The sequence below is a fragment of the Cricetulus griseus genome, chromosome 2 (genome assembly GCF_003668045.3).
Source record: "Cricetulus griseus strain 17A/GY chromosome 2, alternate assembly CriGri-PICRH-1.0, whole genome shotgun sequence".
Lineage (NCBI taxonomy): Eukaryota > Metazoa > Chordata > Mammalia > Rodentia > Cricetidae > Cricetulus > Cricetulus griseus.
This window is the reverse complement of record NC_048595.1, coordinates 165,485,405-165,499,303: the sequence shown is the minus strand read 5'-3', so window position 1 is coordinate 165,499,303 and position 13,899 is coordinate 165,485,405. Positions and strand designations below refer to the sequence as shown.

The 13,899-nt window shown below is 43.6% G+C and overlaps 1 protein-coding gene across 1 annotated transcript in view; it reads left to right on the top strand.

Annotated features, from left to right (window-relative positions):
* Cfap53 (cilia and flagella associated protein 53) overlaps positions 1–9,234 on the top strand; it is a 46,615-nt gene extending 37,381 nt beyond the window's left edge. Inside the window, exon 8 of the mRNA XM_027397905.2 lies at positions 8,966–9,234. Within this exon, the coding sequence (XP_027253706.1) occupies positions 8,966–9,194 (229 nt within the window). The 3' untranslated portion in view covers positions 9,195–9,234. The remainder of the gene's footprint in view (positions 1–8,965) is intronic.
* The last annotated feature ends 4,665 nt before the right edge of the window (positions 9,235–13,899 follow it).

Genomic DNA, 13,899 nt, shown 5'->3' with positions numbered 1-13,899 from the left:
CCTGAAGGCTTGACTGGGGTAGACCTAAAGACAGCTACTCATCACTGGCACTGTAGTCGGGGATCTCACCTGTGTTTGCAGCAGTAACATGAGACCTGGAGTACTTATTTATAGACGAGCAACATGTCCTCCTCTATCTCTTCCCACTTTATTGCCTTAAGGCAATTTCTCACTGAGCCAGAGCCTAGCAGTTTTGACTAGGATGACTGTAGGTGTTTGTAACCATACACAGCTTCTTTGAGGGTAGTAGGGAACTGAACTCAAGTTCTCATGCTTGCATGGCTTGTTATCCTTTTGCTTAAATTAGAAATAAAGAAGAGGCACAGGATGAGACATGAGACTAAGAGACATATTAACCAGTTTATTATAGGCCCGGCAGAGTAGAGAGACTAAGAGAGAAGAGAAACAGGGTTAACTGCTGACTGCCATGACCGGTCGTGAGAGAACGAGAGGCAGAGAGAGCATAAGAGAAGAGGCAGAGTAGAGAGAAGAGGGGCAGAGAGAGTGTATATGGGCAGGGGGTCTGTCTTTTAAAGGGGTCCTCTACACCTTCGTGCAGGCTTAGTTCCCATGGAACCCTGGGCTGACCAGGGTACTGCCTGCATGGATTCTACCAGGTAACAGGGGCAGGCCAGCATAATGCCTGAACCTTTCATGGCTAGTGCTCTTTATTTTCCCATCTTGCCTGATTGTTGCCAGATTTGGGGTCACAACCTTTGCCCCAACAATCTAGGTCTGGCCACTTAGCTTCTATGAGACAATTTAAAAAGTCAAGTTAATAGTTAAAAACAGGAAAACAAAAGAGGTTTATTGAATGTGGCCACATTGGAAAAATGGACACAGAGATCTAGCAACCTCTCAAGTCCATCTTCAGGGGTCCCGACATGAGGGTAAGATTTAACTGAAGGGAAGGTCTCTCCAGAAAGTCTTCCCAACAAGTTGTATGTCTTTCTCTGGGAGACTAATTTCTCCCCTGCTGCCCCCAGAGCTTCAGACAGGAAGATATTCCTGAACTGTTAGATTTTGACCCAAGTGCAGAGTAAAGAGACAAAGGCTGACTAGAGACCAGTCTGACCTCAACAAATGAGTTGGGTTTATTAGCACACACAAGGACCAGTCTCTCTGCTAAGGGAATAGTTTTAGGAGTATTGGTATTAACTCTTCTTTGAAAGTCTGGTAGAATTCTTCCCTAAAACCACCTGGCCCTGGGTCTTTTGATTGGTAGACTTTTAATTACTGTTTCTATTTCACTGAGAATTATAGGTCTGTTCAAATTACTTATCTGATCTTTATTTAACTTTGGTAAATGACATGTATCAAGAAATTTATCCATTTCTTTTTTTATTTTCCAATTTGGTGGAGTACAGGTTTTTAAATATGTCCTTATGATTCTCTGGGCTTCCTAGATGCCTGTTATATTTCCCCTTTTCATCTCTAATTTGGTCAATTGGATATTCTCTCTTTTGCCTTATAGCTTATTTAGATAAGGCTTTGTTGATCTTATTAATTTTCTCAAAGAGCCACTTCTTTGTTTCATTGATTTATTTTGTTGTTTGTATGTATGTATGTATGTATGTATGTATGTATGTATGTATGTATGTATGTATGTTACTGATTTTAGTCCTGAGTTTGATTATTTCTTGCCCTCTGTGCCTTTTGGATGTGATTTTCTTTTCCCTTTTTGTTCTAGTGCTCTCAGATGTGCTGTTAAGTTACTAATATGTGGTCTCTCCATTTTTAAAAAAATATAGGCACTTAGTGCTATGAACTTCTCAGAACTGCCTTCATTGTTTCCCATGCATTTGTACATGCAGAGTATTTATTTTTCATTCAATTACAGAAAGTCTTTAATTTCTCTCTTGGCAAGTTTTTCATTCAGGAGAGAGTTTGTTCAGTTTCCTCAAGTTTGTAAGCTTTCTAGTGTTTCTGTTGTTGGCATCTATCTTTAATCTATGGTGATCAGATAGGATGCAGGGTGTTCTTTCATTTTTGTTTTTAAATATGTTGAGACTTTCTTTGTGTCTTCAGTATGTGGTCAGTTTTGGAGAAAGTGCCATGAGGTGCTGAGAAGAAGACATATCATTCATTCATTTGTTCATTTATTCATTCATTCTTTCATTCTTATGTATTTCCTATAGTATATCCCACCCGAAGTTTCCCCTCCCTCCCAGTCCCTTCTCCCCCCCTCGATGCCCCAGATTTACTCCTCCTCCATTTCCTTTCAGAAAAGGTAGGCCTCCCAGTGGGGTTCTGGTAATTCGCAGGTCGCCAGGGGGACTAAGCCTGAAAATAAATGGGCGAGAAAGAAAGAGGGAGACCAAGCAATGGGTTGTCAAGGTCTGTATATTGAACTTAAGCAAAGAGTTCTTAAAGAGAAAGAAAGACGAAGTAAAGAAAGAGGAAGTAAGGGAGGAGAGGAATTGGGTGTTTAATGCCCTCAGGCCTGGACAGGTGTCCCAGAACATTCTTGTGGTTTATCTCGGAACACTAACCTTCGGGGAGGGGGTGGGGTGTTTGACTAAATTGGCAGTTAGCCAAGCATGGAGGTCGCCAGGCCTCTTGTAAAGGAGACTTTTATATCTAACCAGGGCTGGCTCCTGACATCCCAGGGATATCAAATGAACACGGCATATCAAGTTACAGTAAGACTAGGCACATCCCCTCATATTAAGACTGGATGGAGCAACCCAGTATGAGGAATAGGGTCCCAAAAGACAGCAAAGGAATCAGAGACAGCCTCTGCTCTCACTGTTAGGAGTCCCACAGGAAGACCAAGCTACAAAACTGTAACATGCATGCAGATGACCTCAGACAGTCCTATGCAGGCTCCCTGGTTGTTGGTTCAGTCTCTGTGGGACCCTATGAACCCAGGTTATTTTTATTGACTTTTTTTTTTAGTTTGATTCTATCCTAGGTCTCTGGGCTATCCAGCCTCTGGGCCTCCAGGCAATGTGAGGGGTGGACTTCCTCTTGTGGCATGGGTCTCAAGGTGGACCAGTCATTGATTGACCACTCCTACAAGGCCTTTACCCCAGCACATCTTGCAGGCAGGACAACCTGTAATTCAACAGTTTTGTGGCTGCATTGGTGCCCCAGTTCCTCCACTGGAGTCTTGCCTGGTTACAGAAGATGGTTTACACTCCATTTCCCCCCATTACTAGAGTCTTAGCTAGGGTCACCTTCATAGACGCCTGGGAGTTTCCATTGTAGTCCCATGCCCCCCCCCCCAGTTCTAGTGATCTCTCCCCATACTTTCTCCCTTCATCCCCCTCACCTGATCCCTCCTATTCCTGTCCCCACTCACCCCAGTCTACCCACAATATATATTCTGTTTCCAAAGGTACATTCTTTTGTGTTTGGATGAAATGTTCTATAAATATCTTTTAGGTATATTTGGTTTATAATGTCAGTCAGCTCCAGCATTTCTGCTTAGTTTTTGTCTGGATGACCTGTCTGTTGGCAAGAGTGGAGTATTAAAAGTCTCCCACTATCAGTGGGTGAGGGTCAATATGTGATTTAAGCTGTAGTCTTGTTTCTTTTATGAGCTTGGGTGCCCTTGTATTTGTTGCATAGATGTTAAGAATTGCAATGTCCTCTTCATGGATTTTTCCTTTGATGAGTATGTACTGTCCTTCCCCTGTCTTTTCTGATCAGTTTTGGTTTTAAGGTTCTTTTGTCAGATATTAAAATGGCTATACCCAATTGCTTCTTAGGTCCATTTGCTTGGAATATCTTTTTACATCTTTTTACCCTCAAGTGATGTTTATCCTTGATGTTAAAATGCGTTTCTTGGATGCAGCAGAAGGATGGATCCTGGTCTCACAATCATTCTGTTAGTCTCTGTAGTTTTATTGGAAAATTGAAAGATATCACTGATCAGTGTTTGTTGATTACTGATATTTTTGTTGTTGTGGTGTGTATGTGTGTGTGTTTATACTATTTTGATTTGCCTGTCTCTGATTATTTATTCCCTGTGTTTTCTTGGGTGCATTTCACCTCTTTAGATTGGAGGATTCCTTCTAGCACCTTCTATAGGGCTGGAATGGTAGATATATATTGGTAAAATTTGGTTTTATCATGGAATGTCTTATCATCTCCATATATTATAATTGAAAGTTTTGTTGGGTATAGTAGCACAGACTGTCATATGTGGTCTCTTAGAGTTTGTAGAACATCTGTCTAGGCCCTTCTAGCTTTAGAGTTTCCATTCAGAAGTCAGATTCTTTTATATGTTAGTTGGTCTTTTTCCATTGCAGCTTTTAATATTCTTTCTGTGATCTGTATTTTTAGTGTTTTGTTTATTATATGCCAAGTGACTTTCTTTTCTGGTTCAGTCTATTTGGTGTTCTGCATGTTTCTTGTACCTTGACAGGCATCTCCTCCTTTAGGTCAGGGAAATTTTCTTTCTTTTATTTTTTTCTTGGTTTTTCGATACACAGTTTCTCTGTGGTTTTGGAGGCTGTCCTGGAACTAGCTCTTGTAGACCAGGCTGGTCTCAAACTCACAGAGATCCACCTGCCTCTGCCTCCCAAGTGCTGGGATTAAAGGCCTGAGTCACCACCACCTGGCTGGAAATTTTCTTATATTATTTTGTTGAAAATGTTTTCTCTCCCTTGACCTGGGTTTTGTCTCCTTCCTCTAGTCCTACTATCCTCAGATTTGGTCTTTTCTTAGTGTCCCAGATTTCATGTGTGTTTTGTACCAGGAGGGAGTTTTTAGATTTAATATTTGTTTGACTGAGGTATCCATTTCTTCTGTTGTGTCTTCAATGCCTGAGATTCTCTCTTCCATCTTTTGTATTCTGTTAGTGAAGCTTGTCTCTGTGGTTCCTGTTCAATTCTTAAGTTTTTCAATTCCAGAGTTCCCTCAGTTTGGGTTTTCTTTATTGACTGATTTCCACTTTGAAGTTTTGAACAGTTTTATTATTTTTGTTCTGCTGTTTGTGTTTTCATGGATTTCTTTAAGGTATTTATTCACTTCCTCCTTAAGGAGCTCCATCATATCTGTAATGGATGTGTTAAATTCCTTGTATTATGCTTCAGCTATTTTGCATCTACCAAGGCCTACTGTAGTAGTTCTTGTGTTCCATTGGGAACATATTTTCCTGGCTGTAGTTAATTGTGTTTTTATGCTGGCAGATAGGCACCTGCAATTGGGAAGGTTGTAATTTTGGGTGCAGATATCTCTGTAGTCTGATGGAGATGGGAGCAGAGAAGAGTGGGGGTGCAGCAGATATCTTGCTCCATCCTGGGAGTTGGATTCAGAGGGAAAAGAGAGGTGAAGATCTGAAGTTAGCTTACCTATTTCCCTGACTGGTATGGCCAGCATGTTCCCAGGGAATGTCTGCTTGTGTGGGGGGCTGGGACAATAGGATGAGTGGGAGGAAGGAAGGTTGGAGAAGGTCTCCATGACCTGTTGGAGATGGGAATCAGAGAGGAAGGAGAGACTGCAGCAGGTGTTCTGCTACAGAGCTTTGGATGAAACTGTTAAGGGCATTTTAAAGAGATGTCTATATTGAAGAGGCATGGAGAGAGTGGACAGCCTTGTCTTGTCCCCAATTTTAGAGGAATTGTGTTGAGTTTCTCTCCATTTAATTTGATGTTGGCTGTTGGCTTGATGTACATTGCTTTTATTATGTTAGAGCAATAAGACAACAAAAGGAGATCAAAGGGATACAAAAATGGAAAGGAAGAAGCCAAACTCTCACTATTTGCAGATGATATGATAGTTTTCATAAGTGACCTGAAAAAACTCTACCAGGGAACTCTTACAGCTGATAAACACCTTCAGCAAAGTGGTAGGATACAAGATTAACTAAAAAAAAATCAGTAGCCGTATTATATATAGATGATATGTTCTTGGAGAAAGAAATCAGAGAAACATCACCCTTTACAATTGCCACAAAAAGCATTAAATACCTTGGGGTAACACTAATCAAAAAAGGGAAAGACCTGTACCATAAGAATTTTGACTCTCTAAAGAAAGAAATTAAAGAAGATACCAGAAAATGGAATGATCTCCCATGCTTTTGGATAGGTAGGATCAACATAGTAAAAATGGCAATCTTGCCAAAAGCAATCTACAGATTCAATGCAATCCCATCAGAATCCCAGCACAATTCTTCACATACCTAGAAAGATCAATTCTCAACTTTATATGGAAAAACAAAACACCCAGGATAGCCCAAACAACCCTGTACAACAAAGGAACTTCTGGAGGCATCACCATCCCTGACTTCAAGCTCTATTACAGAGCTATACCCCTGAAAACAGCTTGGTATTGACACAAAAATAGACAGGTAGACCAATGGAATAGAGTTGAAAACCCTGATATTAACCCACACCTACGAACACCTGATTTTTGACAAAGAAGCTAAATTTATACGATGGAATAAAAAAGCATCTGAAGCAAATGGTACTGGCATAACTGGATGCTGGCATGTAGAAGACTGCAGATAGATCTATGTCTATCACCATGCACCAAACTTAAGTCAAAATGGATCAAAGACCTCAACATAAATCCAACCACACTGAACCTATTAGAAGATAAAGTGGGAAATACCCTTGAATTAATTGGTACGGGAGACTGCTTCCTGAGCATTACACCAGTAGCACAGACATTGAGATCAACAATTGATAAATGGGACCTCTTGAAACTGAGACGCTTCTACACAGTCAGCAAGACAAAACGGCAGCCCACAGACTGGGAAAAGATATTCACCAACCCCAGATCTGACAGAGGGCTGATCTCCAAAATATACAAAGAACTCAAGAAGCTAGTCTCCAAAACACCAAACAATCCAATTAAAAAGTGGGGTACAGAACTAAATAGACAATTCTCAATAGAGGAATCTAAAATGGCTGAAAGACACATAAGAAAGTGTTCAACTCCTTAGCCATCAGGGAAATACAAATCAAAACAACTCTGAGGACAAAACAATTCTTAGGACCATCTTACTCCTGTCAGAATGGCTAAAATCAAAAACACCAATGACAGTTTATGCTGGAGAGGATGTAGAGAAAGAGGAACACTCCTCCATTGCTGGTGGGAGTGCCAACTTGTACAGCCACTTTGGAAATCAGTATGGCGACTCCTCAAGAAAATGGGAATGAGTCTACCATAAGATCCAGCAATTCCACTCTTGGGCATATACCCAAAAAAGAACATTCATACAACAAGGACATATGTTCAACCATGTTCATAGCAGCATTGTTTGTAATAGCCAGAAACTGGAAGCATCCTAGATGCCCCTCAACTGAAGAATGGATAGAGAAAATGTGGTACATTTACACAATGGAGTACTACTCAGCCGTGGGGGGGGGGGGACAATGGAATCTTGAAATTCGCAGGCAAATGGATGGACCTAGAAGAAACCATTCTGAGCAAGGTAACCAAATCACAAAAAGTTAAACAGAGTAGGTACTCAATCATATATGCATTTTAGACATAGAGAAAGGATTACAAGCCTACAATCCACACTGCCAGAGAAGCTGGTAAAAAAGGAGGACCCTAAGAGAGACATACAGGGTCCCCTGGAGAAGGGGAAAGGGACAAGATCTCCTGAGCATATTGGAATCATGGAGGGAGGGGAGAGGGAGCTAGGATAATGAGAAGGGGAGAAGAGGAGGGGTGAGGAGGACACGAGGGAGCAGAAAGGTTGAGTCGGGAGAAGAATAGAGGAAAGCAAGATAAGAGATAGCATAATAGGGGAGAGATTATAGGTTGAAAGAGAAATCAGGCACTAGGGAAATGTCTGGAGATCTACAAAGATGACACCAGCTAACAATCTAAGCAACAGAGGAGAGGCTACCTTAAATGCCCTCCCCTGATAATGAGATTGATGACTGACTTATATGCCATCCTATAGCCTTCATCCAGCAACTGATGGAAGTAGAAGCAGACACCCACAGCTAAACACTGAACTGAACTGGAATCCAGTTGCAGAGAAGGAGGAGTGATGATCAAAGGGATCCAGACCAGGCTGGTGAATCCCACAGAAACAGCTGACCTGAACAAGGGGGAGCTCTCCATCACCAGACTGATAGCTGGGAAACCAGCAAGGGACTGATCCAGACCCCATGAACGTGGGTGTCAGTGAGGAGGCCTCGGGAATAATGGGGCCTTCTGTAGTAGATCAGTACTTACTCCTAGCATAGGTGTGGACTTTGGGAGCCCATTCCACATAGAGGGATACTCCCTGATCCAAGACACACAGGGGTGGGCCTAGGCCCTATCCCAAAGTATATGACAGACTCTGAAGACCCCCCTATGGAAGGCCTCACCCTCCCTGGAGAGCAGAAAGGGTACGAGATAGGTAGCGTTTTAATTGGGGGGGGGCGGTGGCAGGGGAGGAGGGGAAGGAGAGGGAACTGGGATTGTCATGTAAAACAATCTTGTTTCTAATTCAAATAAAAAAAATGGAGGAAAAAAAAAGAGATGTCTGTAAGCATTCTTAGGACCAGGGGTTTAGGTTTAAGATAGTGTCCCAGTTGTACCATCAGTAGCTATTATGGAACAACTAACTAGAGTTTCCTTCTTTATTAAAAAGGGTATTTATTTATGTATTTATTTGTTTGTATATTTTTATTGTATATGTGTACATGTTTTGCTAGCACCACATGTTTTGTCGAGTGACTTCAGAGCCAGAAGAGAATGTTGGTACTGGAGTTACAGATGGTAGTAACCTCTAATGAGGGTGCTGGGAACTGAACTTGGGTCCTCTGAAAAAGCAGTCAGTGCTCTTAACCTCTTAGCCATCTCTCCAGCATTGGAGTTTCTTAAAATATTTTAAAAAACAAACAAAAAAAAAACCAGAACTGTCACATGATCTTGCAATCCCACTTCTCGGTCTCTAGATGGTATTTGCATGTTCATATTCATGGAAGCACTATATTTAATTATAATGCTATGAATAAATCCAAATGGTAACTTTTAATGTTATCCTTTGTGATCTTTAAAACTTTAGGCGCTGTAGTTTGGCTAAGGAGTATAAGAATCACCTTCAGATGCAAATTGCCCACCATCGGCAGGTTCTCAAAGCAGAGAAGGAAGAGGAGCGCCAGGATTTTGAAGCAGGGGTAGCAGCAAACAAAGCCTGCCAGGACAAGATCCAGGAGATCCTCGCAGATCCTCACGCTCTGTCTTACATCACTCACCCCATGCGCAGGACTTGGCCTGACAAGCTCCCACTGTAGTCTGTTTAACATCAGTGTGTATTTTCTGGGTCTTTTAGTATTTTTTTAACTACACCTTTTAACTAAGGATAAACTCTTATTCTGTGAGTTTGTATACTTTGACATAATTTTCTTCCTTCAAATAAATTTGTTCTTTGTTTGGATACTAGTCAATTTTTCATTGCTATGGAATGATATCTGACATTACCAAAATTAAAAAGAATATTTATTTTAGCTTCTGGTTACAGAGTTTTTGACGCAGCTTGTCTGGTTTTACAGGATGTGAGGTCCCTGTCTAGTGTTTTACCAAAACCCCTAGGGATAAGAATCAATAGAGGAGAATAGTTTTGTTTATAGTTCAGGTCATGGTGTAGCTCCCCCGCCCCTCCCTCCATGATAAAACACTGACCAATGCTGGCAAAGTTTCTAACTTACTCACAAGTTCACGCTTAGCCTTAGCTTCACACAGCCTAGGAAAGGTGCTGCCCACAGTAGACTGGGCCCTCCACCATCAACTAATAGTCAAGACAATCCCCCAAAGACATGCCCACAGGCCAATGTGATGTAGGCAATTCCTGGATGGAGGTCTCTTCTCTCATGTACTCTAGGCTGTGTCAAGGTGACAATTGCAGCCAACAGGACAGAACCTAATGCTTTCATTGTTTTCAGTTTCTCTTTTTAAGAATGAAAGGCTAGAATCCAAACCAGTGGGAGCCACGGTCCTAGCTACCCATTTCATTTCTCAGTCAGCCCCAGATATTAGAAAAAATTTAAAAAGGCTGAGGAGGGTCCCCAAATTCCCACACAGAAATTGGTTAAAAATGGCTTTTAAAATTTTCAATGCCTGAAAAGAGGCAGCTCACATGGACTGCTCTCCCCCAGGATTTTTGGGACAGCCCCCATTTCTTTGGCCAAGCCTTGGCTAGGGATCCCTCCACCTTCCTATCACACTTCTCCAGTATGTTGACGATCTCCTTCTCTGCAGTCCCACGTTGCCTTTGTCCCAAAAGGCCACCTCTTCAGTCCTAAACCTCCTCAGATCCCTGGGATATCGAGTTCCACCAGCTAAGGCTCAGCTATGCTTTCCCACTGTGGTGTATTTGGGGGTTCAACTCAGCACAAGGTCTAAGACTCTCACCTCTGAGTACAAGCCCTACGGGATTTACAACCTTCAATCACAGCAGCCCAGATCCTCTCATTTCTGGGCCTGATGGGATTCTTCTGCCACTGGACCCCTAGCTTTGCCATTTCAGCCAAGCCTTTGTACCAGATGGTCAGAGAGACTCCCAGAGGGCCTCTCACCCACCCTACCACTGTCTTTCTAACTGCCCCTGCCCTTGCTCTTCCAGACCCCACCTGACCTTATCACCTTTATATAGATGAAAGGTCAGGAGTGGCCACTGGAGCTTTAGTCCAACAGGTTGGACCTTCGAATCGTGCTGTAGCTGTTTTGTTCAAGCAGCTGGAGCCCACTGTCCGAGGATGGCAGCCTTGCTTGAGAGCCCTGGCAGCTTCAGCTGAACTCACCTGTGCGGCCCTCAAGATCACCCTGTTCAAGCCTATCATGGTATTCTCCACCCAGAGTCATTCTTCTGAGTCATTCTTCTCTCTCCCTCCATGGGCCCTCAGAAGTCCAAGTCTTTCACTCACTGTTTCTAGAAAAATCCCACATTACCTTGGCCTCCAGTCCTGCCCTGAACCCTGCAACCCTACTCCCTGTCCCCTCCCCCTTTAGTGCCCCCTCACACTCCTGCCCAGGAGCTGTGGAGGCTATAAGCTCACCCCCGCCTGGTCTCCTAGACCAACTGCTCACAAACCCCCAACTTACCCTCTTTGTTGACAGAAGTTCTCTTATAAATAGATAAGAAACTGCCAGTGGGCGTATGCAGTGGTCATTTCCATGAAAATGGTTGAAGCAACTGGTCTGCCAATGATAACCTCTTCACAAGAGGCCGAATTAATCCCCTTGACTAGAGCACTCCAAATAGCCAAGGATCAACATGCTAATATCTATACTGACTCTAAATATGCCTTTTTAATAGCCCATACTCATTCTGTTCTCTGGAAGGAAAGGGGATTCCTCACTACCAAGAGCACACCTATAGTTAATGGACTCCTTATAGCCAAGCTCTTGGAGGCCCTCCAGCTCCCAGCAGAGGTAGCCATAATTCACTGCTGGGGACACCAGTCCTCCAAGGACCCAGTAGCCTTAGCCAATGCCAAGGCTGGCTCAGTAGCCCAGGGACTGGCCTCCAGCTCCTCTGGATCAACAGAACAGATTTTGTTTTTGACACCCTCTTATCAGCCCTGTTATCAACCAGAAGAGATGGATAAACTCTTAAAAAGGGGGACCACACAAACAAAGGATGGCTGGTTCTTCTCAACCACCACATCTTTCCTCAGGACCAAGCACTATCTATCATTTCAGACATCCACCAGACCTTACACATAGGCCCTAAAGCTTTGTTCCATTTCCGAAAGCCCCTCTTCGACCCCACTCATCTTGGAGCTTATATTTCATAGGTTCACTCCTCCTGTCAGACCTGTGCTAAGACTAATCCACAGGGGGCCCTCCATATACAGCTGCCTCTGCACCAGCTTCATAGACATCAGCCAGGCAAGGATTGGCAGGTAGATTTCACTCACATGCTCACTCATAAAAAACACTGTACCGCATTGGTGACACACGTCTTTAATCCCAGCACTCAGGAGGCAGAGGCAGGCGGATCTCTGTGAGTTCAAGGCCAGCTTGGTCTCCAGAGTGAGTGCCAGGTACTCTTAGATCACATCATCCCTCGGTTTGGTGTGCCACAGACCACCCAAACAGACAGTGGACAACCTTCACTTCCAGGGTCATAGAGCTCATGTCAGAAGCTCTCAACATTTCCTGGAAGCTCCACATCCCCTATGGTCCACAGTCCTCAGGAAAGGTAGAAAGGGCCAATGGACTCACCAAACAACAACTAATCAAGTTCTCCATGGAACTCATGTTATCTTGGCCCTCCCTTCTCCCCATTGCCCTTACCTGCCGCCTTCGGGCTACCCCATGTTCTCCCACAGGCCCAAGCCCTTTTGAGCTACTTTATGGAAGGCCCTTCCTCCTCATTCACCACCTCCCAACCCATACTCCTCCACTGGCTGGGTGCCTGTCCTATCTCTCCCTTCTGCGGTCCCTTCTTTGTTCACATGCTGACAGCTATCTCCCTGCTCCCACACAATTGGACCAAACTGCCCCTGAGCCTGCCCGCTCTCACCAGGGGACAGGGTGCTCCTCAAACAGCTTACTCCTAAGTCTCTCACCTGATGGACAGGACCCCACACTGTGATCCTTACCACCCTCTCGGCTGCCAAGCTCCAAGGACATTCATCCTGGTACCACCTCTCCAGGCTCAAGTAGGAACCTCTTCAGGATACTTGGTCTGTCTAGCAGCTGGGACCCTCCACCCTCTGGTTTTCCAAGATGCCACAATGAAGGGCCTATTTGCTCTTTTTCCTGACACATTCACCTCTGTCAGTACAATTAGAGCCAATGATAACAATCTATTTTTTCTCCTAGCAGCCTGTCTTGTCCACCTCAAGGAACAGGTGCCTGAGGTTTCTAGGATGGCAGATAACCAGATGCTTCTTCACCCACACCTTCCACTGAGCGTGAACCTACCAACCCCTGACTCTCTGCCTCCCTCACACCATCCCTTGTCAGCAGGAAGAAGCCAGATATGAACTGGTATCCACGTACCCAAAGAGTCCGGGATGTTAAGGTGGAACCTTCACCCCAGCCCCTGGCATCCATATACCCAAAGAATCTGGGATATTATGGTGGAGGTTCCACCCAAGCCTCCCTCCCCTACTGCATCTCAGAAAGCCTGCCAAATCATGGCACCTCCCCCAGAGATGCTCAAGACTACTCCCACAGATTATTTAAACTGCCTCCCAGAGAACATATACTCCTGGTTTTTCTGGTCTCCCCTTCCCGTCTCCTCTCTGGGGGGCTGGAAGGCCATCCAGGAGCACCATATCCATTAAACATGGGCTTTTTCTTAAAAAACTAGAACAAAAACAAACAAAACAACTCTGTATAGGCTAACATTTTAAATATCAATTAGTCAATACAGCTAAGGGGAATCCACCTTCTTGACAATCCACAGATAAAAATGCCCAGTAGATTGGAATAGTATTCATGAGATACACACATTAGATACAGGTTGCGGGGAATTTCTCATCGCCACTAGGGAAAGATTGCGATTTAACGCATGCAAAATTATAGACAGAAGCAAAAGATATTCCCGAGTCTATATTTCTCTCAGGCTTTGCAATCATACAATTTTCCTCCATCAGAAGATATTTCTGGTGGGTTGATACCTTGAATATTAATTTTAATCTGCTGTAACAAATGATAATGACTTTTGGCGTATAGCCATCAATCCAGACAAGTTTTTACCTTCAAATCCATTGGGCTGTTGAAGTTTTCTCTTAATATCTGGAGCTTCTTGGTTATCAAAGGCCAGACTGATTGCCATCTGGTTTTCTGGTGCCTGAGGATCCAATGGAGTATAAGTGTAATAGGCATCCATCAGGCATTCAAGAAATGCTCTTGGTGGTTCATTCTTTTCCTGTGCCGTCTGACTCACTTTAGACAAATTTTTGGGCTGTCTAGCAGCTTCTCAGAGACTCCCTCATAGGCTTCTCCGTACCTTCAGTTGTGTTGTGGTCCCATCCCTCATCAAGC